The sequence below is a fragment of the Podarcis muralis genome, chromosome 12, assembly GCF_964188315.1.
Source record: "Podarcis muralis chromosome 12, rPodMur119.hap1.1, whole genome shotgun sequence".
NCBI classification, from domain to species: Eukaryota; Metazoa; Chordata; class Lepidosauria; order Squamata; family Lacertidae; genus Podarcis; species Podarcis muralis.
Window position 1 is genome coordinate 45,794,345 of NC_135666.1, and position 27,918 is coordinate 45,822,262.

The 27,918-nt window shown below is 40.2% G+C and overlaps 1 protein-coding gene across 4 annotated transcripts; it reads right to left on the reverse strand.

Moving 5' to 3' along the window:
• Positions 1-123: 123 nt before the first annotated feature.
• On the reverse strand, positions 124-27,887 carry SNRK (SNF related kinase). Of its 4 annotated transcripts, none has more exons than XM_028751567.2 (7): positions 27,580-27,887; positions 23,029-23,174; positions 20,163-20,851; positions 10,635-10,776; positions 9,198-9,410; positions 7,427-7,561; positions 124-4,362 (listed from the first exon to the last, which is right to left on the reverse strand). In XM_028751567.2, the coding sequence occupies exons 3-7, from the start codon at positions 20,749-20,751 to the stop codon at positions 3,144-3,146; spliced, it is 2,298 nt and encodes a 765-aa protein (XP_028607400.1). In that variant the 5' UTR covers positions 20,752-20,851; positions 23,029-23,174; positions 27,580-27,887; the 3' UTR covers positions 124-3,143. The 4 variants fall into 4 exon arrangements, with proteins under 4 accessions (XP_028607400.1, XP_028607401.1, XP_077772480.1 ...); XM_028751568.2 differs by having other exon boundaries at positions 27,557-27,887; XM_077916354.1 differs by lacking the exon at positions 27,580-27,887 and adding an exon at positions 26,928-26,946.
• Positions 27,888-27,918: the final 31 nt, after the last annotated feature.

Here is a 27,918-nt window from a genome sequence, read left to right on the forward strand (position 1 = left end):
GCGTGACCGCATAGAGAGCCACTCTAAATGTAATACTGTTTTTTACTTCTGACAAAAAGTCACAGTACATCAGCTTCTGGTGTCCTCAGGGCCAGAGAGCGTATAAAGTTGACATGGACATCATTTATGCACCAATCAAGAGGTCATTTTTATTAACTGGATTTTTTTTCCCATTTGTCACACACCATGAATGTTTATACAATGAAGAAAGCCAAACATCGCTGGAAGCAATTGACAAGGATCAACTGGTATTTCTGTACCCTCCCCCTAATACACGTAGCTTTTCTCCATTTTATTCTGCTTTATTTTACTAATTGTAAAATTCTGTGTCAAGATTGTCACATCTTAAATACAGATAAAGTTGCTAGAGGTACATTATATACACATACAGAAAAATACAAGACTAGTTGCTTTCCACAATATTTAATTTATATGCTACGTTGACTATATGCAACTTGTAAAGACAGGTTTAAGGGGTACAAGAAACTGTTACTTGTTCTATAATAGTTTGGTCCAATATATTTCAATGTAGTGGTTATTCTCTCCCTCCTTTTAACATGACGTAATACAACATACAACACATGCACAATCATTCACCGGTGAATAAATGGATTAAAAAGACAACACTCAAGCTAACATCTGTACACCCAGAGGTTCAACCAACCATACACAACTAAATAAGGCTATGTTACAGCTATGCAGCATAAATGGTCAACACTGCTGTTCTAAAGTGAGCACCGTATATACACATTTGTATATAAAAAACAGAGGGAATGAAAAAACGTCTGGGATTAGTCAAAAGGTGCCATTCCAAGGCTGTACATAACGTGTGGAAAGAATATTTACAAGACTTGAAAATAAAAAGCTGCAACAGTTTATTGCCAATGCCCTTTATAAACTTTCTCCTACTTTTTATATAGATGCTCTGTTCACCATCATCTGTGAACTGTCCATATTTCTGGCCCTTTGTAAGATCCCTGCTTAAGAAAATTTCAAAGAAATATGCGCTATGGCTTCGCCGGCATGCCTGTTCTTGTAGCTTTCAACTGTGTAGATATCATACATGTATGATAGGATGTTTTAAAACTACATTGCAACATAAGCTTAAAAAATAAAACTAAAGCAAAGTGTTTCATTCGTAACTTGCTTTGCTGGGAAAATATATTCCCCTCCTAAGCTTGATAATAAAATAGGCTGCACGATTGAGATTTGCAGCCTAATTCTGAACATGTTTACTTGAAAGTAAGCCATGCTGAACACACTGGGATTTACTTCCTTGTAAATATGCTTTGAATTGCATCCTTTGCCACACTAAAAGAAGCAAACATGAATGTATCATAACCAAAAACAGTTCTTTGGTGCTCTACAGTCTACAAGGTAAATGAAATGCATTCTACTTGACCATTTTGCTAGCATTTAGATACTAAACTGTGTAAAGTCTCTTAATCAGTGCCTGCCTGGGTTGTTGCTACATAATACCATCAATACTTACCAGCATTGCTTTGAAGACCCAGCGCACAGAGCTTGAAAAAATAACATTCTTGTCCTTCCCAAAATTGGGAATCTGCAATATATTTTATTCTAGATAAAAGTTCAAACAAGTTCACCTGGTCAAAAGTTTCCTTTTGTACATTAAAAATGCCAGCCTATTTATCTGCTGACATCTCAGTAGCAAGGGGTTAAAAAAAGAGAGAAAAACTAAGAGCTGTGCAGAATGTAAAAAGAAATTGATCCATGCAACTTGTGTTGTCTGACTCAATTTGGAGAGAGAGTTATGGAAGGGAAATAAACAAGACTGTTACACCCCAAACTAAATTTTATATTGGAAAAAAAATTTCTAGAAATTTGCAGTACATGGCACGTTTTGAGATCTGTGGAGTGTATTTAGGATGCACAATGTTAATGCACTCCCAATAAGATCCTTCCTGATCTGAACAGACCTCCTATTCAAATTCTAGCAACTGTTTTCTGCTCTACCTAAATTCACTTAAACGATTGGTTTAGATGACTGGATACAGTGCTGCATTTTGGAGCACTTTTGATATATCCCACACTACACGGACACCCATCTTGATTGGCCTGTTCATTTGTTTACATGGAAATAATGGAAATGTGGAATTAAGATGCTCAGTCACATCCTTCAGGTAATCAATAATATTGAGAGCAGGCTTCAAAATGCTGTGGGGTGAAAGACAGGAAGAGGAAACTTTGTTAAGCCTTTTACTATGCTTATGGCTAGTTAATTTACAGGAACTAGCTTACTGGAAAAGACCTCTCAAAAGTCACACAAATTGGTCCAATTTAAATAGTCTTGCACTGTACCCAACAACTGCCATGATAATAGACTCTAGTAACAGATGTGTTCTCCCTTAGATTGTTTTTTTAAAAATACTCCAAGCAGATGACTTTATAATTTTCCTTTGTAATACAGTTTTTAAAAGATTGTCTGCATGTACAATTTTTCTCGGGGGAAGCTGCTTAACTATTTCCCCCCCATCTTGTCTGTAACAAACCAAGATCTTCGGCCACCATCTCATGCATATTATAGTTTAAGACAAAAGAGATGTGGGGATAAAAATGATAGTTCAAGATCTCTTAAATTCTCAGTGCATCCTTGCTTTGTACAAGCCTTGGAAATCTGAAAGCTCACAGAAGTTTTCAGCATCAAAACATTATTGCTTTGGTTCTGTTGCAAACACACAGAATTATGCCACATCTCACATAGTTTAGGAAACACAGAAGATCAGAACAAGATTGGACATTTCACAAAGAAACAAAAGCGCTCTCTCTCTCTCTCTCTCATTTAAGTGCAGAATGTGAAACTACTAAGTGCTTCATTTACACTGGATTTGGACACAAGCCTTACTGCAATCCAGATTTTCTATAGTAAAATTATAAATGTAAAAAAGTACACAAATCCTGTTATCGTTGGGAACAAAAAAAAATTTGTTGGCTAGCAGCATGCACAAAATCATGCATTGTCATTTCAAGCAAACTAAATTAAAATGTAATAAATTACTGCTCAAAGCTCATTTAAAAATATTAAGACAATGACAATGAAGGGTTTCAGTGAAATAAAGTATTCACAGCGCAGAAAAGGAAGATTGGTGATGTCAAGTAGAATGAGTTAAGTCTGATTACTGTCAAACAACGTGACAGCAAGTAGCTTGGCCAGCGGTACACAGCAATCCCTCCTTCGGGTTTCGCTGAATATTCACAGATATAGTCTTTTCACACAGAGGTAGTTGGAGCACGTTATTTTTCAAGTTCTTGCTCTTTATCCTTTCTAATTCGTTTGCAGTGTCTGACATCTGATCAGAAAAGAATTTTATACTGCCCAAGGACGAAGCTGGATTTGCATTCCCAGAGGAACTTATGCACATCTTCCACGTGGATTTCTCCTGTACCTTGACGCTGGAAAAGGAGATGGTGTTTTGCGGATCAATAATGTATTTAGTGCTACTGTGAATCTGTGAACCTAAGCAGAGGCTCATTAATTTGAGGCTTTCCACCAGGTCGCCCGCGCTTCTTGAAGACAACTGCATTGAATTTCCAGATCCGGCGCACCTGCGAGTGGAACCCGAATTGTTATTCGTGCTTCCACTAGAACTACTGGAAGGACTTCCGCCCCCTTTGTTGTTGTCGCCAGGGCTCGTTTTGTCTACGCCTCCGTTTCCATTGCTTGGTTTTCCTTGTCCGCTGCCGTCTCCCTGATTGCCGGGAGGTCCCTCGCTACTATCCCGTCTGTGCCAGGAGTAAGTAAACCCGCTGTCTTTATCGAGACGCCGCCTGCTTTCGGAGTCGTCGTCGCTTGTTTCTGAGCTGCTGCAGCTTGATCCCCGACCCTGGCTTTTCCTTCGGTGGTAGCGCTTGTGCACGGTGCTTGGCGAAGCAATGTTCATTTTTAGACGGCTAAGTTTGGGGGGCAAGTTCTCATCCATGTCAAACTCGTCGTCCGACTCCCCTTCCTCAAAGATCTGATTCAGGACCGGGGCGCTTTTCCGGGAAGTCAGACGGTTTGTAACGGAAGGCTTGCGGCGCAGGACCACTTGGGTTGAAAGGGAGACTGGTTTTTTATCTTCTTCGTCCTCCTCCTCGTCTTCTTCCACCCTAAACAAGCACTTCCGACCGCTAGTTGTAGGTTTTAAGCTCACCGAAGGAACGACGGAAAGTGCTGGTCCTGCTAATTCAGGAATGTCCTCCTTCTTTGATGAATCATTAAGTGCCTTGCTCCGGTGACCATTAAGAACATTTTCAGCACTGCGAGCTGGAGACTGAGGAACGCCTCCATGCGAGAGAGGAGAAGCTGTAAGGTCATCTTCCAAGTCTTGAGGAACATCGATTTTGGTTGGCCATGACTGCCTAAGAGAGGTGCAAAAAAGAGGAAACAAAGGATTTTAGTAAAAGTTTTAAAAGCAAAGCTCCTCTCACTGTAACTTGAAAAAATGTAAGGTGATTTTAAAATTTACCAAGCAGGCAAAGAATTAAATTTGTACATATTGGCCAAGATCCAGAGATCTTACCAATTAGTTCTGCACAACTGACGTAGCTTTGGGTTGAGGTTTCTCTAGCAATAGCACCAGCAGCAGCAGCCAGTGGCATGCCTCTCTGGCGGTTCCCTCCCTGCGAGAAGTGATGTTACTGGGAACCATGCGGAGGGCCTTCTTGGTAGTGGCGCCGCCCTATGGAATGCCCTCTCCTCAGATGCCAGGGACATAAGCAACTATCTGACTTTTAGAAGACATGTGAAGGTAGCCCTGTTTAGGGAAGTTTTAAATGTGTGAAGTTTTATTCTGTTTGTAATGTTCTGTTGAAAGCTGCCCAGAGTGGCTGGGGAAACCCAGTCAGATGGGCGGGTGTAGAATAATTAATAATAATAATAATAATAATAATAATAATAATAATAATAATAATAATATTTTATTGAAATATTTTCAAAAAGTAATTTGTGATCTGGTATGGCAGTCTGCTATGTAAAGGGGAAAAGCAGAAAATTCTAATAAGCATGCCCACGCCCAAGATTACAGGATTCCAGTCTTTTTGAGTTTGTAGCTACCCTGGTAAATGCCTTTTTGAATGGAAAGATGCAGTTTTTGTAATGAGTTTTAATAACATTTCTTTTCAATGGCATTTCCATCTGCTTTTTAAAAAATATTAAAGTGTATATCATTTTACGCTGCTCAACCTTAAAAAAAAGATTTCAAGAAGTCACTATCTGATAAGTGGCACAGAATACATACAAGTCCACTTTTTAAAAAGGCACAATTTTTACGGAAGTTATGAAGACATTCTCGGTTTTAGATGAAGCAAAGTTAAGGCAGGAACAGACATTCTTTGCTGCTCTGAATATGCCAAAGTAATACTGGCAAGGCAAATCAAAATTTTAAAAGCAGGTTCCAAAGCCATTGCCATGAATGCCAGAGACTTTCAAAGAAATTGTTCATTCAGAGTATTCAGTTGCAGGCTGGCAGATCAAAAAAATAGCTAGAAATCAGGCCAATAAGAGCCAAATGCACAAAGTCACTTAACAAAGTGCACAGCAGATATCCCAGTGTCCCCTTGCACACAGAGTGAGACCCAGGTATCAAATAATCCGTGAAAATACATATGTTTGTGGAGTAGTACATTTCCAGTCCAAGCTTCCATGGTTGTGGTAATCATACATTTATATTACACATAATCAGCTTTGCTGAAATTTTTCTCCTAGCAATGTATTTAAACTTTTTATATCCTACATCACTTCTGACTGATGCATTTAACAACTAAGCTAAAAAACTATCTGCCTGTCAATTTCAAGTGTGGTTTTCCAGAATTTGTATCCATGCAGCCTCGTCAAAGCATATTCATTCAGAATGAATATCTCCCACTTTAGCAAAACACGCCTTACTCCCAAGTGTGCAAAGGTTGGCAGCTGCAATATTGGAGTCAAACTAGATGCAATTTTAAACACACTTAAATATTTCCATGCTTACAATTGGCAACATAATCTCTCTCCTGCCCTCATCCCGAACACAACTAAAACTAGTTTGGGACTGCAGGACAAGGGTTATCCTTTGTTTATGGTTTTCCCTCTAAAAATCACCCCCCCCCAACTGTAGTTATTTGCTCCAATGTGTTGTTTTTTAAAAAATTAACAGAGCAAATATAGGCCGAAAGGATGCTATCATCACAAAGGCAGAAGTGTGGCCAGTCCTAACATTTAAAAGCACACAGAAGGAAAGGCACATGAACTTTTGCTGTTTATTGTCTTCCTTTTGACAAGACTTCAATTTCTTAAAATAAGGCCTCCTGCCTTTCATATACTCTGATGGGGCTATTTAAACACAATGACATATTTCTGGACTTGTTTGTGTTTCTTCTCATTTGCAGTATACATTTTATTTTAGTCTCTATTGCAGTGGTTTTAAATAGTTCTGCCTTCCTGAAGGGATCTTCCTAATTATACCTTTCAGCTTCTTTAACTATTCCGTTTCTGAAAATACAACTTTGTAGGCAATTTATTTTTTTAACTGCCTACTCCTTTCCCACAAGCTCACCAATGGAACTTTGGTATGGGCTTCAGCAGTTACTTCCCAGTTACAGTTCCTGACAGAGCCACAATATTGCTAAGTTCTATAACTCCGTGGTAGAGCACACACTTTCTCATGCATGTGCTATGCTCAATCCATGGCATTCCTGGTCTGATGATCTTTAACAGGGAAAGCTTGAAGGATCTCTGTCCAAGATGGCGGAGAGCTCCTGCCAAGTCAGGTTAGACAAAGCTGAGCTAGACACATGTAGTTGTCCTCCACACTCCCAACTTTCCTTAGCCCCAGCTGGCATGGCCAATGGATGGGGTGATGGACATTGTAGTCCCTCACCATCTGCAGGGGCACAAGTCTCCATATCTGATCTAACAGGAATGGGATGCACCGATTTCCATCTCTCTCTGAGCTCTCATTCTTCATGGGAAATTCTGCCTGTTGGAATAGGGTGCAGACTCAGCAACAACACCACCACAAATTGGCTGATTCGTTCTGCGTTACAGTTGTGGCCTGCACTGGGGCAAGCATGAACTCAGATATTCCTTACCTAACATTACCCTAGGTTGTGAATTCAATGATAGAAAGGCTAAGAATAGCGACTTCAGCATGACAGGAGAAAAGAAAACGAACATTTCTCCATGGAACCAATTCTGTGGCTGTGCTGCTGGTGAATAAGCTTCCAGATCCCAACCTGCAGAACAGTTAACAACCTTCGGCAGCAAAATGCCTTCAAAACTACCAACTTAGCTGTGCAGAAGCTGTAGAGCACACAGTGTTTTGGCAATGATACACCACAGTAGCATGACAATCTATTTAAAATTATCAAAAAGGTGGGCCCTTTTAAAGAATGTATGATTAAAAACTCTTAAATTTAGTACAATTTGAGTACTTTAAATTATTACCTAAACTGAGCTTTGATATTGCTTGGGCTTGCTGATCTGGTTTGTATTTCTTTCTCCTGCTTCTCTCTTAGAATCCGCTCTGCTAGTAAGAAGTAGGTAGCAGTGATGTGATTGTATTTGTTGGTTTCCAGAGCCCTGGGGGAAATAAAATTAAAATGGAACACATCATACATCAACAGTTTTCTGGAACTGGACATGCAGCCAGCACTGCTTACAATGCACCTCAAAGCAAATACTGAACAGTGCCTATAAGTAGAAATTAGTCTTTTGACATATTGACAGATAGCTTTTAGTTTATTAAGAACTGGACAACCTAATGTGGCAAGTTCAATAATCAAACTAGGCTATATTAAGGAAAGCAACCAAAAGCTGAATAGATTTTCCCCAATCACAGTAATTTACTGAATGCCAGTCTATGCTTCAGTAACCTTTTGCAGCTGTCAGATATAACTATACTTTACTTTTACAGATAGTCTGCTCAAACAAAGGAATTCTCTTCTTACAGGCTGAGCTCCTGATACATACATTTGTGACTACGATTACTGAGATTAGGAGGCTGGGAGTGTCTCCACTGCCTCCCTGCGATGACCTCTCACTGCAGGGAGAGGCAACCCCAGGGAAACAAACTTTGTCAGTGTTGACTGAGACTTTATCAAGTGCTTGCCTTGAAAGCAGGAGAGCAGTCTCATTTATTAGCATGGACTTTCCTCACATTCTCCCCCAACTCAGCTCACGGGAGCATTGTTGCCAGCTAGCCACTGCCTAGCACTACACAGGGGAGAGAGGCAAAGGTCCAAAATAAAATCAATTTGCAAACAGGCGATATGCTACTTTTAAATCTGCCACTGATCTTCCATAGCCAAACGGACAATGTGTTCATCTAGTTAGTCATTAGGCATTAACAGCAGGCTTATTGGCAGATACAAATTCCTGTTTCAACTGTTTTAAAGCATCCACTTGTTAACTCAGTGGCTTCTATATTGGGCCTGTCTCCAACATTGCCACTTGCACTATTCAGCAGCTGAACATATAAAGTTAATGTCTGAGTTACAACCAAACATACAATTTAAAAGCGGTTGACACTAGGAAGAAGCCACATAGTGGGAATACCTACTCCTTTAAGCAACACCCTACACCCCCCATAACCCAGTGTTTCCTTAACATGGCCAAGGATGTTGGGAGCCAGATAATAGTGCATAAAGAACAGGACATGACTGAACAAGGTGCATGTCATAACCCGGGTGCCCCACTCTCTGGGCCTGCTGCTACATACTCTCCATCCCCAATCAACTACACATGGGAGAAAAGGAAACTGCTGATAAGGCCATTGCCCAGGGACCCAAGAAGAAAGAACACTCAAGCTACTGAATAGAATATGAATGACAATTTGATTATTGGGCTTTAGACAGGGCTCCTCTTTGACCAGACTTGGTAACTTATTTCCAAAAAGTTATCGATGTTTTGACATGTTCTGTAAATGATTTAATTTGTCTTGGGCCACTTTAGCTTACAAAGATACATACAAAAGCTTGATAAATCTTGCATCTGCAATTATTCCTCTGAATACCAGTGGGCATAAATCAGGGCAAGTTGCTTGCCTTCAGCTTTACTTTTAAGGCTGGTAATGGCTAGAAACAGAATGCTGGGCTAAGGTGACATGCACCTGATCCAGAAAAGGATTTTCTTGTGCTCTATACAGAAAATTGTTGTGTAACAACAAAATTGGAATTGCAATCCTGGAATGTAAACACGACAGAAAAGGGTGGCTTACTCTACTATGGTATCTCTGTCTGCGATGTCTCCCAGAACCATTCGCTGTATGATGCTGTTGTGCTCTTCCTCGGATAGATTTTTGTATGAAACCAAAGGAATATTATATTTGGTTGCAGGCGATGGATCAACTCCTTGTAGCCAGGGATGGTTTTCAATTTCTTCCAAAGATGCCCTTCGTTTTGGGTCTCTTTGTAACATTCGGGTGATTAAACTGAGAAAAAAGATACAGCTCTATAAGTATGTTAGCACCATCACAGTAGGAAAATGTTCCCCAAGCATCCAAGGGGTGTCGTCATTCCCCAAGTTTAAAAGTAAGTTTCTACACACATCTACAAACAAATTTGAAAGTATGGATGTCTGCTTGCTCGTTTAGATGGCAAACTAGCTTATCTACCGTGACTGTTTTCATGTCTCTCTTGATGCTCCTTACACATGCATAATACAAACAGAGGTACGGAAAAAATAAAAACAAAACAATGCATACAGTTGAAGGACAAGACAAAATTAAAACTGCAACTAAGGGGCTCTGAAGCAGTCATAGAATTATGACAAGGTAGAATTGTTTTTGGGATTACTTTCCACTTATTAGTTTTTTTTACCTGTCTACAGAAGTCACAGAATGGCTATGGACTTGTGCTAAGCAAGTGTCAAGCCATAAAAAGCAGTCAAAATTACTAAAACCAGAACTGCAATTAAAAAACATTCCCCCCCCCAGCTCCAACAGGCTTCACAATGTTTATTGAATAGACTTGCGTTCTTAAACTGTCTTCTGTTTTATTAACAAATTACTATTCTACAATGGGCTATGTGAATATAGGAAATCACTCAATAAAAAATAGTTTACAGGGTTTCACGTTTCCAGTTATCAATGTATTCTTCAACTGACAACAGCAGCCAAGTACTGCTGACAGGAGGGCTTTGTGGGCTTTGGCAATGAAAATGGTAAAGGGAGAGAAGGTATTCCTTTAGCTTTGAAAATGTTTCTTATCTGTACATAGACTTTGCATCCATCACACTGATGAAAGTAGATATGCACAGCTTCAAAGCAACCATCAAGTTAATATTTCCCGTTTGGACCTCAGCTTCGAATAAGTTACCCCTCTCCTGTAGAGCATCAACATGCAAACATTTAATGAATGTGATAAAGGGTGATGTTTAAAGAAGCAAACCATTTCAAAAATGAAGAAAAACTTCATATTTATCTAGGGAGCTCAAGGTAGTATATATGGTTCTTCTATTTCATTATCATTACAACCCTATGAGGGTTGAAATAATAGTTCCTGGACCACAGTCCTGAAGTGAGAATAATGGATGAGCTGGGATTACCTGGGACCTAACCCTGTGCTAGTCCTAACCAATCACCACATTGGTTCTATACTGAATGGTTAGTGTTACGATTTTAATTTCAATACACTATGTTAAACATTTCACTTACTCTTTACATTCTTTGGACACACGTGATGGCACCGTGTATTTACAGTCCATGATCATTGTCAAAGTTTCGCTGTCATTTGCTTCTTGGAATGGTGGCTGCCCGCATACCAACATATAAAGGATAACTCCCAGGCTCCATATATCTGTAACAAGATTTTAAAAATATTGTACTTGAAAAACAACAACCTATTGCAACCGGCACAGGGGGGGAAATTAGTTTCCTATCATAGTTAATTTGAACCAACATTTTAATTGTTCAAAACTGAGCAGCATAATACCACAAATGCCTTATACACAGAAAGATGAAATGCAGCTTCATATGCTCACTGAAATAAATAGTGGAAATGTGAAGATTATATTCAGCAATGCTGCCACAGTTATTACCTTGGTGGGTGCAGATTTTAATTTTTTAGATACTATTTCCCCCTCTCCCCGGACAAATTATTCACCTTTGTTTATATATATAAACACATCTTTATTGTGCCCTGCATGCAACACACTAACCTAAAAATAAATTTTAAAAAATCAACTATTGGGTGAAAATGGGTATCATGGAAAACTGCTAAAGCATTTAAAACAATACTTAACAGCTTGAAAATTATCACAATTTTACCATACTAATTTAAGAGTGAAGTTTGTACAGGAAAGAATACAATAGGAGGAAATGCAAACAACATTGTTTATACCCCTGTTGCTAGCCATCAAGTCTAAAGTAAGCAAGATTTTGTTTCCAGGTACCGTCCCATTTCCCTTGGGAACTTAACGGTCATTTTAAGAACTCCCAACATTAGAAGCAGTTGGTGTTTTGTTTTTTTTAAGCTTTTCTATTTGTTGCTAGCCTATGTAAATAGCCTGGCAGCATATCTTCACAAAAAATCTGGAACGACGTCAAGTGAAAAAGCACTGTTAGCAAGAATCAATGTTTGTTTCCCTAAAAAGTGGATTTAGAATTGCACAAAATATGTTCAGGAAGAGGATCTGAATGAGAACTGTGCAGAGACATTCTGTGGTTTTAAAAATAAATTCCTTCTCTCAAAATTGGACGCTGTTCTTAAGGACTAGCGGGCTATATGAATTGTGACAGACACACAAATAAGAATGTGTTAAATGTTGTTGGTCAGCACCTGTGTACCTTCAATGTTACTGAAAAAAATCCGATTGAGAAAGAGCTGTTTGAGTATGATTCTTAGAACCATGACAACCAGCCAGTGTATATGCAACTTCCTTACATAACATCAAGTCACTGCCATGGAAACCAAGCCACGTCACTGACTGCCCCTGCCATGCTCATCTCAAATCTAGTGAGGAGAGAGCACCAAGACTTGGCTTGTATTTACATATACAGGAGAAAAAAGGACAGTTTTCTCACACACACACACAAAAACTCCAAACAAAAATATTAGACCACAAATCCCATAGTGAAGGCCTAAAACATTCAGAAATTGCTCCTTGTGAGACCAGATCTTCATGGTTTACAGAAGCTGATAATCACACCGTATTTCTAAGGCGTTTTGAAGCAATTCCAGCATCACAGCAGATGCTTGCCTTCTCAATTTCTAAGTCTCTAAAACAGTGTTTTGCAACCTGTGGGTCATGACCCACAAGTAGTTCACAAAGCCTGAGCAAGGGGGTTGTGGGCTTTATGTAAACCCAAAATAATTGCTGATTTTAATCTGAACTGGTGTAATAAACACCTGTTACACCATTTCATTTTGTTAGCATATTACAATGTTGTGCTGAACTGAACAGTGGAAAGGTTTGAGTCTTACATTTTGGGAAGTGAGGTTATCCAAATTTTTAACTGCAATAATTGCTTAAATAATTCAAAATGTCATTTTCACATAAAATCAGTATTAAAGCAGTGGAGACAGACAACTACAGATCAGGCTCAACAGTTTCAACTAGACTTTTACACAATGTCTTTCCCACGGTCTACCCCACCCCAGCAATCCACTGTGATGATGTTCTCACTCTTTCTTGCCCCCTTCCTTTCTGGTTTGGAGAGGATTTCCTGTCTGTGCTGTTGCTACAGCGTGCTTGGCCTGCAAAGTGATCCAAGTTTGGTTTACTGTTATGCCACTGATGACAGTGCAGGTACAGTTCAGGAAATGAGTTGCACTAAAAAAAGTCACACACAATGACGGGATGACAAGAAATTCAAGATGTCATCATAAAAAGGTTGTGTTGACAGGAAATAAGGCACAACTGTCCCATGAATTCAGAGAAGTTAAGCAATTTAGTGTGGTAGCACCAATTTTGGACTGAACGTAGAACCAAATACAGAGGTACCTTGGTTGTCAAACTTAATCCGTCCTGGAGTTATTTCAACTCTCAAAATGGTTTGAAAACCAAGGCGCGGCTTCCAATTGGCTGCAGGAGATTCCTGCACTCAAGCGGAAACTGCGGAAGACGTTCGGCTTCTGAAAAACGTTCACAAACTGGAACATACACTTCTGGGTTTGTGGTGTCCTGGAGCCGATTTGTTTGGAAGCCAAGCCATTCAACAACCAAGGTACCACTGTATCTCTTATTTTTCATTCCTTTCTCTGTTGCCAAAGCAATGCAACTGAGTTTATAATACATACTATGTGACTTGAACAATCGCTTCAGATCAAAAGTTTTATGGGGCTCCGATACACGTACAAAGCTTGAGGCCTGCTGTCTCATTTATTTTCGTAACTGAAAGTTCTGTACTCAAATTAGGCTTCTGGATGCATGGAATATCCACAAACACTCTGGAATCTCTAAATGAAGTTAATGTAATTTAATGCAGCAATTGGCTAGGATACAATGCTTGATGTCAGAGGTTGCACACCAATTTTTGAACTTAATCCTGGAGGAAAGTTGAAAGAAGCTGGATAGCATCCTATTCGGAATGTATCATACCTAGAGGATGAGGGTGAAAATAATTCTGACAGGACCACTGATTATGTCACTTTGGCATACAAACTATAAATCTTAAACGGAGTAGACACACCCCTCCAAAAATTGCTGTGGGTGGCAATACCAGGCTCCAGAAGTAATTTAGTACAGTCAAACCTGAGTTGTCAAACATAATCCATTCTGGAAGCCCGTTTGACTTCCAAAATGTTTGACAACTGAGGTGTGGCTTCCGATTGGTTGCAAGAGCTTCCTGCATTCAAGTGGAAGCTGCATCAGATGTTCAGCTTCTGAAAAATGTTCAAAAACAGAAGGATTTACTATCGGGTTTTCAGCGTTTGGGAGCCAAAATGTTCCAAAACGGAGCCATTCGGGAACAGAGGTTTGACTGTACTAAGGACATACTGATACTTCCCTGACCAAAATGCTCATAGTGATCTTGAGATGGAGGGTGAAAATCAGGAAATGTAGTAACGGATGCCTTCAATTGTAATCACAGAGACTGTTAGATGAATATTCTGGTCACACAAAAATATGCATTTTTCATTAGCCTCAATATAGTGCCCTGAACAGTTGGTCATGGAATCCACCAAAGGAGGAAAAACTATGGATGCTGCTCAGAAGTTCAAACACTGTTGAAACCAACTGGAACTAGTGACCACAATGCTATGAAATCCAACACGCATAAGTATTCAATTGTCAAAAAATCCAACACAATCACATTTGACTTCAGAATAGTAATCTTTTACAAGTCCCCTTATTTTAAAGGTTACTATTATTATTTATTAAGTTTCTATACTGCCCCTATCCAAGAAATACATACCACAGTAGCAAACAATACCCCTCCACCCTGTGCGCACACAGTTTAAAAGGTCAGATTGGCTAATTAAACAAAATTGAAAGGGAAAATCTTCCCACAAAGCCAAAACAATTGCTCAGCTAGAATGTATTCAGTTTATCAGAAAAGATACTACCAAATCCAAGGATGCCAATGTTGTTAAAGAAACAAGCGTCAAGGAAGCTATTAGAAGCAAGAATGCTTCACTCAGAAAACTGAGGTTTTGCCCAAATGATAATATGGAACACAAATTTGAACACAAGCAGACAATAAAGGGTGCCTAAAAAGAATTTGAGGCACACATCACTAAAAACATTAAGATCGACAATCATAATGTCTTTAGCTACTGTCTTTAAAAAAGCAAGACACCAACTAGGTAGGCATTTGAACAATGGATGAAGAGGTGATGAGGTATACTGAAAGGAACATAAGGAAACTACAGAAAATCTGAATGAATTATCTGTACAGTCGTACCTTGGAAGTCCAATGCCTTGCAAGTTGAACGTTTCGGCTCCCAAACACTGCAAACCTGGAAGTGATTTTTCTGGTTTGCGAATGTTCTTTGGAACCCAAACGTCTGACGTGGCTTCCACGACTTCAGATTGTCTGCAAGAGCTTCAAATGCACCTAGAAACTGTGTTTTGGCACCCTACAACCTAGGTTCCAGGTACTGTGTGAAGCCTTGCTTTTCTTTCCCAGTTTCGAATGCTGCTAGCAGCATTTACACCATCAGACTGCAGCAAGAGTGAGATATAGGAAAGCACACTCTGATCAGTTTTGCTGAGACCAGTTTGCCTCCCAGCTTCCATTGTGGCTGATCAGTATAAAAACCACTTTGTTAACTTTTAAGAAACAGCTCCTGAGTGTCCTTGTTCTTCTCTCCTCATCTCCTTTATGCGGTGTTTTTTAAATTGTAACTCTGAAGGCAGGAACCGTCTTGTTTTTATTGAAGCCTTTTGGGCTTAAAGGTAAAGGTACCCCTGCCTGTACGGGCCAGTCGTGTCCGACTCTAGGGTTGTGCGCTTATGTCACTTAAGAGGCTGGGAGCCAGCGCTGTCCGAAGACACTTCCGGGTCACGTGGCCAGCGTGACGAAGCTGCTCTGGCAAGCCAGCACCAGCGCAGCACACGGAAACGCCGTTTACCTTCCCGCTATAAAGCGGTACCTATTTATCTACTTGCACTTAGGGGTGCTTTCGAACTGCTAGGTGGGCAGGAGCTGGGACCGAAAGACGGGAGCTCACCCCGCCGTGGGGGTTCAAACTGCCGACCATGCGATCGGCAAGTCCTAGGCACTGTGGGTAAAAAAATCCCAATAAATACCGTATTTTTCCATGTATAAGACTAGGTTTTCCCCCTAAAAAATAATGTCAAAAATTAGGGAGCATCTTATAGATGGGAAAATATGGTACATAGTTCTAAAGGTTCTGTTTTTCTCAAAGAATATTACAGAAGACCATCACACAATTGTAAAGGCTCATATTTGGAGCTCACTTAGAATGCTGTGTGTGTGTGTGTGTGTGTGTGTGTGTGTGAGAGAGAGAGAGAGAGAGAGAGAGAGAGAGAGAGAGAGAGAGAGAAAGAGACAGACTTGCTGTTATCTCTCTGGCTTTCAATAAACTATGTTTGAACTCTTAAACTTCCATTTATGGTTTGTTGATTAGTACAGTGATTGACTACTTGATGTAGAGCCAATGTACTAATAAAAAGTATTTATTTGCAGAAGTGTACAAACATTTAACTCTAGGTACTGATATGTCCTACCTCCTCTCAAGGAAATGACCAAGCTACCCCCCCCCCCCCAAAAATCATTCTACATCTACCCCCATTCCATAAGTGTTCCAAGTGCTGATATAGAAGATATACGAAGTAACATAGCTGTATGAGGTAAGGCTGAAAGGCAATGCAATGTCTTTTTAAACAACCCACAAGTCAATCCTTCCAAAAGAGAAAACTACCTTTTTTTTACTACCTGGTAAAAAGTAATCATCAAATTTTCAAAATTTGAAGCCACATCTATTTTTTAAAAAATCAACTTCTAATTTGCTACCATATAAGCATCTCTATTCTTTTTCCTCTTCTATTTTTCTTAAAAACAAACAAATGAAGCTGCACCCTTACAATGCACTCTTAGCTCCATCCCTGTTTCCTCTTGCTGTGTTGTGGCATTATTTTCATTTTAGTTTTAGTCTCTAAGGGCATTGGTCTTCAACCACACAATGATCTATCAGTTGAAGACCAATGCCCTTAGAGACTAAAACTAGAATGAATAATGCTACAACACAGCAAGAGGAAACAGGGATGGAGTCAAACTGGAGTAACTGGTAACTTTTATTCCTTTACTACTGAAGAAAGAGCCTGAGACAAGAGCAGAATAACCACTTCCATATGGAAGTTTAGAGTGTTAGACATCTAGCTAACTAGTCAACTTAGTAAATTACTCTAAGATATAATTAAAACACCTAAATTCTTCCTGCATAATTTACACACCCAATTATAAACAGTTCATGCAGGTGCCTCACCCTTCCTAAGTTCAAAATTTACAGCAGGGCAATGCCTTAATAAGGAGCAACTAGAATAGAAATAAATAGTGAGAAACTTTGAGGCTGAAAATTAAGCAAATGGCTTGGCTCTTGAGGCTGATGTTAAGCAAATGATTCAACAGCATCCAAAATTGGAAGCAGAAGCACATAACTCCCAAACCCAAGTCTCCTCTTCAGATAAAAGGTAATGGCTTCTAATCACTATGTTTATTACCCAAATTGGCTTCTATCAATCTTTACCAATGTAAAATGTATGCCGGCTCTCTCCCTCACAAGGGACCTCTGTTTCCATCTTTGTGGGAGAAAGATTTGAGTAACCGTCAGATTTTATATCTCCAAAATATGGGGGAACAGCCACTCGTGTTTGTGCCAGCAGCCTCTGCATCCAGAAATCATTTTACATCTAGAAGGTACTAATCTGCTTCAATGCCACTGGTGTTTCATTTAAAGAATCTTACAAACTGCAGTCTTTTGGGCACCAACATGTCCAGTTATCTCTCCCCTTCCCCCAGGAAAACACAAAAGTTTGTTTACTGTTTTGAGACATTTTAATTGGTCCTAGTATGTTACTGTGATTTTTATATTTTCTTCTAACAGATCAACACGCCTACATGCATCCCTTATATGTTTTTACTCTCTGGTTCTAGAGAAAAGTAAATATATTTCTATTTGGAGGCATCCCACATTCATCTAACCAGAAGCTCTGATAAATATGTCCCAACACTGTTTGCTGTAAAATGTACTCTGTTCACACCACCGCCTCCACAAGGATAAAACCGGAAAGAGCCATCGGTTGTACTGTACTTTCCCCACATACAGTGGTACCTCAGGTTACAGACACTTCAGGTTACGGACTCCGCTAACCCAGAAATAGTACCTTGTGTTAAGAACTTTGCTTCAGGATGAGAACAGAAATCGTGCGGCAGCAGCAGGAGGCCCCATTAGCTAAAGTTGTACCTCAGGTTAAGAACAGTTTCAGGTTAAGAACGGACCTCTGGAACGAATTCTCACATGTACATAGGGGCTACATTGTTTTAAACAATGTAACACTAAATGCTGACACAGACATGCACCAGCAGAAATATCTAAAAGGAAAAGCCTTAAATGTATCTTGATCCTTATTCAATCAAGCTGTAACACGTCATGACTCAACTGATATTTCCTTTTCTAGCAAGTACGGTAAGTCCTGTTTGGGATTTATACAAGCAAGTTAAATATTCACAAATCCAGCATTTATCATAAATGTTTTTATGAAGAAATATTGATATGCTGCTCGTCTACATTTTCTGCATGCATGTGCACAGAAACACAATTAACTTGGAAATGTTCAAATTAGTTTCTCATGAATCTCCCAATACAGGTCCAGCAAGAAGTCAATGGATGTTACGGGCATCTATATTGAACTATGCTTCGTTTCATCACTGTGCTTAATTTCATTTACATTTCTCTAGTTGGCTCCTGCCAACCCACACACTGACAGCAATAGGAACAAAAAACAAGCAAACAGAATTTCAGGAAGCCTATCCATTTCTTGCATCTTCAGAAGTTAGCTGAGAAATACTAGGAAAACATCAATTAGAAAAAAACAATTATCTAATATAATTCAATTACCATATGAAATTAGCCTATTGCATAGCCACGTGAAGGACACTGAATGTCAGGTGTACAATCCCCCCCCCCCGGTGGTATTCTGGTTTGTTTTCAGGCCTGATCAACATCTGTTTTCTAAAGTCACTAGCAGAGATCTGAAGCACCTCTTGTGTATCTTAGGCAAACACATTTAGTGACATCAAATGGACATGTACTTGTCAGAAACAACCCTGCCTTGGGCACCCTGCTTAATGTATTTTCTTCATATAACACAAGACTTATAAATACGCTCCTACGTTACAACTATAGGGTGCCAACAGATTGTGATAACTTGAGAATACACTCCCTGCAGGCATTAACTGCCAATTCTTGCATCCACTGAAATGATTACAGCTGTCCAGTATCATCCTCGTGTATCTGATGTTATCCTGTTCATAAAAGGAAATATCGCAGTTTGAGGGGGAAACAAACATTTATTTGAGAAGACACTGGATGAATACAGGAGACCATTTACCAAACACTCTGTGCTACTGCTATGAACAAGAAAGCCTTACTATGTTCCTAATACTGATAGGAAATGCAGAGATGTGGCAATTCTCTGCATCATGAGAGCAAATGTGGCTGTATGTACACCACTTGATAAATTGCTGTCAGTATTCACATGCTGTCAGCACATTCCATAGCATTCTGGGGTTCTAATGCAAACAGAGAGCTGACTTCACTGATAAATACATGAGAAATACTCTGCTTTTTCAGGAACTCCTTGTACATCAGAGTGCATCCATTAATAAGAACATAGTGCAGCCATTAATAAGAACTCAGAACAATTGATCCATCAGGCTCAATATGGTCTACACTGACTTATGGGCATTTTTCCCAGCCCTATCTGGAGATGCCAAGGATTGAACCTGGGAGATTTTCATGCATGGGCTCTACCACTAAACCACAGCCCTTCCTTTAGTATAAAGGTAAAGGTACCCCTGCCGGGCCAGTCTTGCCAGACTCTAGGGTTGTGCGCTCATCTCACTCTATAGGCCGGGAACCAGCGCTGTCCGCAGACACTTCCGGGTCACGTGGCCAGCGTGACAAGCTGCATCTGGTGAGCCAGCGCAGCACACGGAACGCCGTTTACCTTCCCGCTGGTAAGCGGTCCCTATTTATCTACTTGCACCCGGAGGTGCTTTTGAACTGCTAGGTTGGCAGGCGCTGGGACCGAACGACAGGAGCGCACCCCGCCGCAGGGATTCGAACCGCCGACCATGCGATCGGCAAGTCCTAGGCGCTGAGGTTTTACCCACAGCGCCACCCGCGTCCCTTCCTTTAGTACAGCTTGTCATAATTTAGATCTCTTAGTTCCAGCTGGAAACCTTCGGACACTTTGTATTTCTAGTGTAAATTCCTCCAAACAAACCATGTTCATTATCAAGGATGCACAAATGCTCCTAACCAAAATAAAAAATACCAACAAGCCTAACTGCATCAACTCCAAACTAGAAGGCACTGGACTAGATAGTATGTTAAAACATAAATAGCATAATGAAGAGCTACACAGGGACCTTTGCGGACTTTCATCTTCCTACTATATTTCTAAATATTTACTTCCAATGGCTGCTTGCTCCGAAACAAAATAATTTATGCAATAAAAGTGACTTTAGTTTGCTCTGAATTCATTGACTTACCTACTGCAGGTGCATCATACTCATCACCAAGTAGAATTTCTGGAGCAGAATATGCAAGAGAACCACAACTTGTTGTGAGTTTTTTCCCAGGCTGGAATTTGTTGCTGAAGCCAAAATCAGTCAATTTCACAAGTCCTTGTTTTTCAAAGAAGACAACATTCTCCGGTTTTAAGTCTCTGTGAACTACATGCAGTTTATGGCAGTAGGATATAGCATGAACAATCTGAGCAAAGTACTTCTTTGCCAGATCTTCGTTAAGCCCTTCTTCGTGTTTCATGATGTAATCAAACATATCTCCTCCATCACCAAGTTCCAAGATTAGGTAAAGTTTGGTCTGGGTGTCAATAACTTCATACAGGCGAACAATATTAGGATGCTGCACTAGTTTCATGCATCTAACTTCTTGGAATAGATGTCCTGTTGCTAGAGTATCTAGCTTGGTCTTGTCAATAACTTTCACCGCTACTTTTTCACCTGTAAAAACGTGTCTGGCAAGTTTGACCACAGCAAAATGCCCTCTCCCCAAGGTTTTATCCAAATCATACAGTCCAGCAATTTTTCCATCATACCCTCGCTTGAAACCAGCCATACTGCTTGAAGTAGTAATGCTGAAACTTTTTAAAAATGGTGTCTTCTCATATGAAAGTGTTTGAAACAGATGCACAACCCATTTTCACTGCCAAACGTACCTAGAAGTCAAAAAGAATATTTTTTATAGAATATACATTTACTTAAGATAAGAAGAATAAGATTTCACCTACTCTAAAAGCTGGCCTTTGGTCCAAAAAACAGGTTTAAAAATACTTTCTTGAAGGAGAATTGGAATAGCTAATTGAGATGTGTCTAAACTCTAAAAATGTATAAGATATGCTGTAGAGTTTTGCAAAGCACTTCAGAGTAGTTAGTTCAGTACACAAGTACAAATTTATTTCAGGAATGAAGAAAAAAAGAATACAAAAAAAAGTAATTCTTCCTGGGACTGCCTGTGCCTAAAATATGCATTAAATGGGAAGAATGATGAAACTGTTGTAAGCTAATCTAAGCAAAGACATTATTCACATACAGTATTGCCATTCATTATTTAATGAGGGCAGCATAACATTAAGATCTGTGGTACCTAACATACAATTAGACCATTCAAAATAAAAAATACCCTGTAGTTACCACCACCTCAATAGTTGCTTCAAGCAACATCTACATGCTTGACCCATGTGGTTATGTACTATGCTAGTGAAGCATCTGCAAAGTAAAAATGTCATCAGTATGATATGCAATCATATAATTCATCGCATTATATGGAGGTGATGCTACAGGCAATGTGCAAATGAAGTTTTAGGAAAGCTCTAATGCTGAGAGTTGGAGGAAAATAATGATCGCTTTATAGGGCTAGTGCCATCTGACTGGAAATGGGAAAATGTAGTTCATTCATGCATTAAGATGTATGAAACTTTGGGTATCTTCCAACCAAACAATAGGTACTTATACTTCAAGAATTCAAGTATACTTCAACATCTGAGAAAACCTTGGAAGAAACTAACTCTAGTTTTTCCAAGCACAGCAGCTACATCAAAAGTGATTTCACCAAAAAAAATGACTCTTGACGTTGCATGGCTAACTATAACTCTAATATATTTCTGCAAGAGCCAGCATCTGTCTGTCCATGGTAATCATTTTACAATGCTGTACAAGGCCCCCCTTGGTAATGAAACACCACAATGTGACTTTCCAATGTACAGAATGTGTGGGCCACACTCATGTCTAGAGTGTATAACCGTCACAAGTAGTATTGGCTAGTTCTGCTGGCAGTCATTCAGTTTTCCAGGCTTATTTAAAAACACTTTTTTTTTCAATGAATGTCCTCAACATCACTGTCAGTAGCAATTAATGGCATTGCATTTAAAACTCTAACCTCACTTTTCCAAATCATTCCCAGTGTTCCTTCGAATTCTATAATTCCATGTTTCTAATATGCTAGTGTACAACTTTCAGAACTCCATGGAAATGCAGTCTCTCCACAGAAAATGCTTGTTCCCAACCACTGTAAGCACCCTTAACCTGCTAATACAGGGATATCATCTGGGGGGGAAATCTCTCTTTTTTTGTATTCTTGATACCAGAATATAAAATTCATTCATGGTACATTTTTATTTAAAAGTATATATGCATGCTTTCTCTACTAATTCCTCATTACAATACAAGAGCTCAGCAATCAGGAAAGGATCACAGTTGCATGTATTAAGGGAGCAGCCAAAAAACATGCACACGCATTTCATGACATATGGACGGCATTCAGACACAATGTGAAACCATGGTTTACCATTATGAGAATAAGCTACAGCTAGCCTCAAATCTGCATACTTCCCCGTTTAGCATGGCCATGAAGAGATCAGGAGTTACTGTTTTATATAACAGTTTAGCAGGCCATCTGAACTCTAACCTAAACTATAGTTAGTTGAAACAAGCCAGTTTAATAAACTGGTTTGAGGTTGGTTTGTTTCAACAAACCGTAGTCAAGGTACAGTTTATTCAAGTTCAGACACAACAACAAGTTGCAGCTAATCTAAAATAGAAGCATCCATACTGCTTCACACAGCCTCACTAGAGAAGGGGTGTGTAATGAAACTGAAGGTATATTTCAGTTTGCTCTCATATAAGCCTAAAACATGCCTTAACAAAAAATCCAAAACAATCCATTGTGCACATTTTGTAAAATCAATTTAAAGCATAATACTAATTGTTACACTAGCAAAACTGCTTGGAAATCATGATATAACTGCAATACCTCCAGAGGAATTTCACAAGCACTGGAGTGAAGCAATTTTTAAAAAAACTACATTTTAATAAATCAGAAATGAAATCTACCAACCATGGCACTGCCCTCTCCAAAGGTATCATCTTATCTATGCTTTGCTCATGTAGTTTCAATTTTTCCTCATGTTTTCCATAGATTCATCTGCTGATACTTCCATATCCAGTTCTGAGGAAAGATTTGCATTCTTCTTCCCTTATTCCCTAAAGGGGGAAAAAATACTTAAGTTCTCCTTCAGGAATTATATGGCTAACATACAATCAAATATGTGCATAAATCTCACAGAAATCAGTGGTATGTATTAGGCATAGATTACCACCCCAAAGTTCATATGGACCAATAAAAAGAGAGTGAGTCTAATGTTGACATCCTGAGTAGCAGCTATAATGGATGAACTCAGGAGCTTATCCCAACACTCAACCTGTACAAACCTTTAAAGTTTAATACACCTACAGTAGTTTTCTATATTGCTGTCTTCTAAGTACGTTTTAATGCTTTGAGGAATCATGAGACATGGTGCCTGACTTCAGTTGATGCAATATTAGGTTTAAATATTACAGTTGCTTTGCGTGGCGGTTCCAAAAAGGAGCAGTAATCAACCAAAGATAGAAAATTTGCAAGATTAACAGTTCCTAGTTCTGGCACATTTTCTAATCTTAAGATATACCACTACTACACCCACCTATGGTGCATAATAACTGCCTCTAGATGAACAGAAAGGGGAGCTTTTTTGCAAGTTGGTAGAAATTGAGTCATTTACAAGAGCTACAAGCTGCTTACACTTGTATACATGGGCAGGTAGACTAGTAGAAAATTGTGATCCATTAACTTGTATTTGTACAACTGGCACAAAATTTCTCTTATAATGGCATTTTTGCCTTTATTAATCACATTTCATTTCATTTCTTTTTCTAATATATTGTGAATGATAATAAAGTTTTGAGTATTCTCTCACTGCAGAATCAGGCTATATAATCAGCTGCAAACACACAATGGATAGCATCTTCATGATGTGTGGCAAGTTCTGTATATCTACCATGTAAAACTTATTCCTGCCATTACTCAAAATTCTTAGTAAGATGTCAGCAACAGATGCGGCATGGGAAATATATGGTTAGGATCTCTCATAGTTTTACAAAGTATTAACAACAGTCATGGGGGGGAGAAGGGACTTTGATCTTGACTTGCAGTGATGCGGGATGGACTCCTGTTTTCCATCTACACTTTTTCTTCATCTGGCTTCCCCTCCTAACGTACCTGCCAATTCACCCCACAGGGATAAAGAACCAAGGGGTCAATTCAGATAGGGGTCAAATGATACAGAGGAAAGGGTTAAACACACAACTCAAGTGTCACAACCCTGATCCAAATCCCCCATTGAGTCTTTTTAAATAAAGCCAAAGATTCCAACCACAGAATTCCTGCATCACATCTGTTTTAGACTGTTGTTTCAAACCATGAATTCACTAACTGGATCCACCCCACATTTTGTTGTGACATTATCTTCTAGATGAACTGCGTGAATTGAACTATTAAAGAAAGAAAATCTCAAAACTATTGTCATCTTCTATTGTCCTGCTCCCAAGCCTTGACCCATTTAAAAGTGTCTTCAAAGCACTTCATAGAGAAAATCCAATATGCTGTATTGAATTAATTTTTGCATTACTTTTATACACAGAGATGGCTCTGCAACCTATTTTCACAAAACAAGTGTGCAATTGTACAGGTACACCAACAAAATCAGGTCTTTAAAAGGTGGGTTAAAAGTATTGCCCTCTTCCTTAATTGTGAGAAAGAAGAAGGGGGACCAGAAAGTCACTTGGTGAAGTCCTAAGTTTCAACAAGTAGGATAACAAAGCACTGTATTACAGCAGTGTGCATAGGGGACAAGCAGTAGCACAAATGTTTCGGAAGAAGCACATCTTACCCCGTCACTTGGAAGTTTACCACAGGCAACTGCTTAATTAGAAGCCTGCTCTACAGGTTTTATGCAATTTCAATGTTAATAAAAAATACACAAAGGCATGTGTGTGTCAAACATTATTAGGCACCTTAAGTGCTTGTTAAGGCATTCATTTATTGTGCACAATATGACCTTGTACATCTTACTCACCATCATTTCACAGAAAGGCGGAAGACAAATGACCTGCCCCATAAAGTCTCTCTAATAACTTAAGTATTCAACCCCAAATAATGCAGGATGGAGACAATACAATGGGAAACAGAATTATGAAATGAATTTGGGAATGGGGAGAAAGAATACCATGAAGGTACCTCTCTCTTGCGCTTGTGTGAAATAAGCAACGAAAGATACAAAGGTGACATCAGGCACAACAGAGAGCAAGGTATGAAATAGTGGTGCAAACAGACATACGGAAATTGTTTCTAGAGCACTGGAAGGCCAGAGGTGCAAGCTGATAAAATTAAATTCCAGTGCAGAAGAGCTAGTGGAATTATCAGAATACAAAGCCCCTTGTCAAAAAGTGATTTTTGAGCATTCCAGACAGACTCAAAGAAAGGACATTATTGCAATCTCTACTTATCCCTTTAAAATATCAGTGATGGGTGCCTTTTTTTTTTCTAGTCAGTAGATTTAATTAGGAAGTATGACCTGGTTGCCTAAACATTTCAGTAAAGTTAACTGTGGCTCTAAATCTTCTATTAAACAAAATTCTACATCATTAAAGCTATATTGGCATATATTTATCTGGGGAACTAAAAGGAATTTGTTCAACCATTCAGGTGTTATTTCAACCAATAGCTGCTCCAGTTCTTCCAGTTCAATACCTTCATCAGGTACTCTACAAAAACAAGCAGTGTACAAAATGCATGGTTACATTTCTTCTCTTTAGATACTGTATGATAACCATTGAATATGTCACACAAAAAGCAAAAATGTACATTTCTGGAAGAAATTATCAATGTGAAAAATGACAATGCATCATCACTATTCATCTTACTCCATGGGGCAACAATATTAGTGGCAAATGATGCAAAACTTATCCAATTTTAATACTCATCAGTGTGTTTCCTTAGTGGAGACTTTCTACATGTTTTCTATAGCTTGGGAAAGGAATTGAAAATGCATACTTCAAAACTCTTGCCTTTTCTCATTTTCTACACCAATTATCTATTATTATGAATTCCCAAAAACTGCTATATAAACACAGCAGCCTAAATGAGTAAGAGTGGCTGCACTAGAGGGCAGGCTTTAAACAGATCTGGACTCACATTCTTTAAAAAGAATTCATATCTATACTAGCAGACTGTAGCAAAGCCATATTTAAAGCTCTAACTACCTTAGTAGTCAAATAAATTATTTCCAGTCCCTAAATATATAAGAGCAAGCTTCAAAATACAAGCCACATGAAGCTTCTCCTTCAATTTATTTATTTAAAAGATTTCAATGCTGCCTTCTAATGGTACTCCCTTCCCAAAGAAGCTTCCATACAGTCCTTTCAGGGTCTACTCAAGAAACAAGGCACTAATAACAAAACAATTCATAATAGTGCACATACTGATAAAGGACCTTACTGAAATTAATCATGGTAAATTTCCATCATTCTGGTCAATACAGTGGCTTTCCTTTCAACCATTCAGTGCTATAACCATTCTCAGTGAGACAAATACCATGTCTTTCTACCTACCTGCTCCGTTACTGCTAACAGCCCAAGAGGGGAGAAACGTATCTTAAACAACAACACCCCCCCCCCCCCAGCTTTGGTGCCTGTGTTGGCGTATAAAGCAGAAGTTGATACAGCTTAGAAAAATGGCTGTTTGCCAAAGAGATCATCAATGCCATAATGTGTTTTCGGCATGACAACCCGATGCAAAAAAGCCCTTCCACGGGGGGGAGGGAAGGGATGCCAAGCTCTTTCCTTTGTGGCAGATACACTCTGCAGCATCGGAGGGGTGGGGGGGGGGGGAGGCGGGCACATTAAACGCTCCGGACAAACCTGTTGGCTCCGTCTCCGGCTTGCAGAAATAAGATGCACCGTCATCCCCCCCCCCCCCAAACTACCCACCACCAAACAGGTCTGCAGCTCGGGTGCAAGAACTTCTCAGCCACCCCGTAAGCCTGAGGAATATACAGCCGTGAGGAGGGATCCAGGGATCTGCTCGCTCTCCTCAATACTGCAGGGGATTTGGAGGGGAAGGGAGGGAAAAAGAAGAGCGCTGGCGACGTCCAAGAAAGGAGGGGGGGGTGTTTTGAACTCAGCTCCAGCCTCCTTTCCAGAAGCGGCTTGGCAAGGAGGTGGAAATGCCGGATGCGTAGCATTGCCAAGCCTCGCCGCCGCCTCCCTCCAGCGTACCTGATACTCCATCCCGCCACTCTCTTTCTCTCTCTCTCCGCTCGCCGTTCAGACGTGCACACGAAAACACGCACACGCAGCGCTTCATCTTTCGCGCACGCGCACTCACGCCCCTTCCCCCAACCTGTCGCACGGAGGGCGCGCGCGGATGCGATGGAGACGGAGACACGGAGGGCGGACGGGGCTCCGCGGGGATCCCCAAACCGCGGGACTGGGCCTTCTGCGTCCATTCCTTCTCCTGAGGAGAGCGGCGCGGCCTCAGCGCCTCATACCTCGGCGCCCCTCAGCAACTTACTCCCGGGCGTCGGCGCCGGCCGCCGGCCGCGGCCCTCGGCTCCCTTCCCCAGCGCCGCATGGACAGCGGCAGCTGCTTCTTCGGCTTCTTCTCCTCAGCGAAGGTACCACACGCGCCGGAGGGTCGAGGCGAGCGGCCTCCGCCTGAGCGAGCGAGCGAGCGGACGGAAACGGTCTTCTCCTCCTCCTGCGGCTCGCGCCGCTCTCGTCCTGTGAGGGAGGCTCGCTCCCGAGCGCGCGCGCACACACACACACCCAACGGACCTCCGCCGCGTTCCCGCGACGTCACCGCGACCAACCGCGGCTCGCGCTCTCCGTCGGCGGGGAGGGGGAAAGCGGC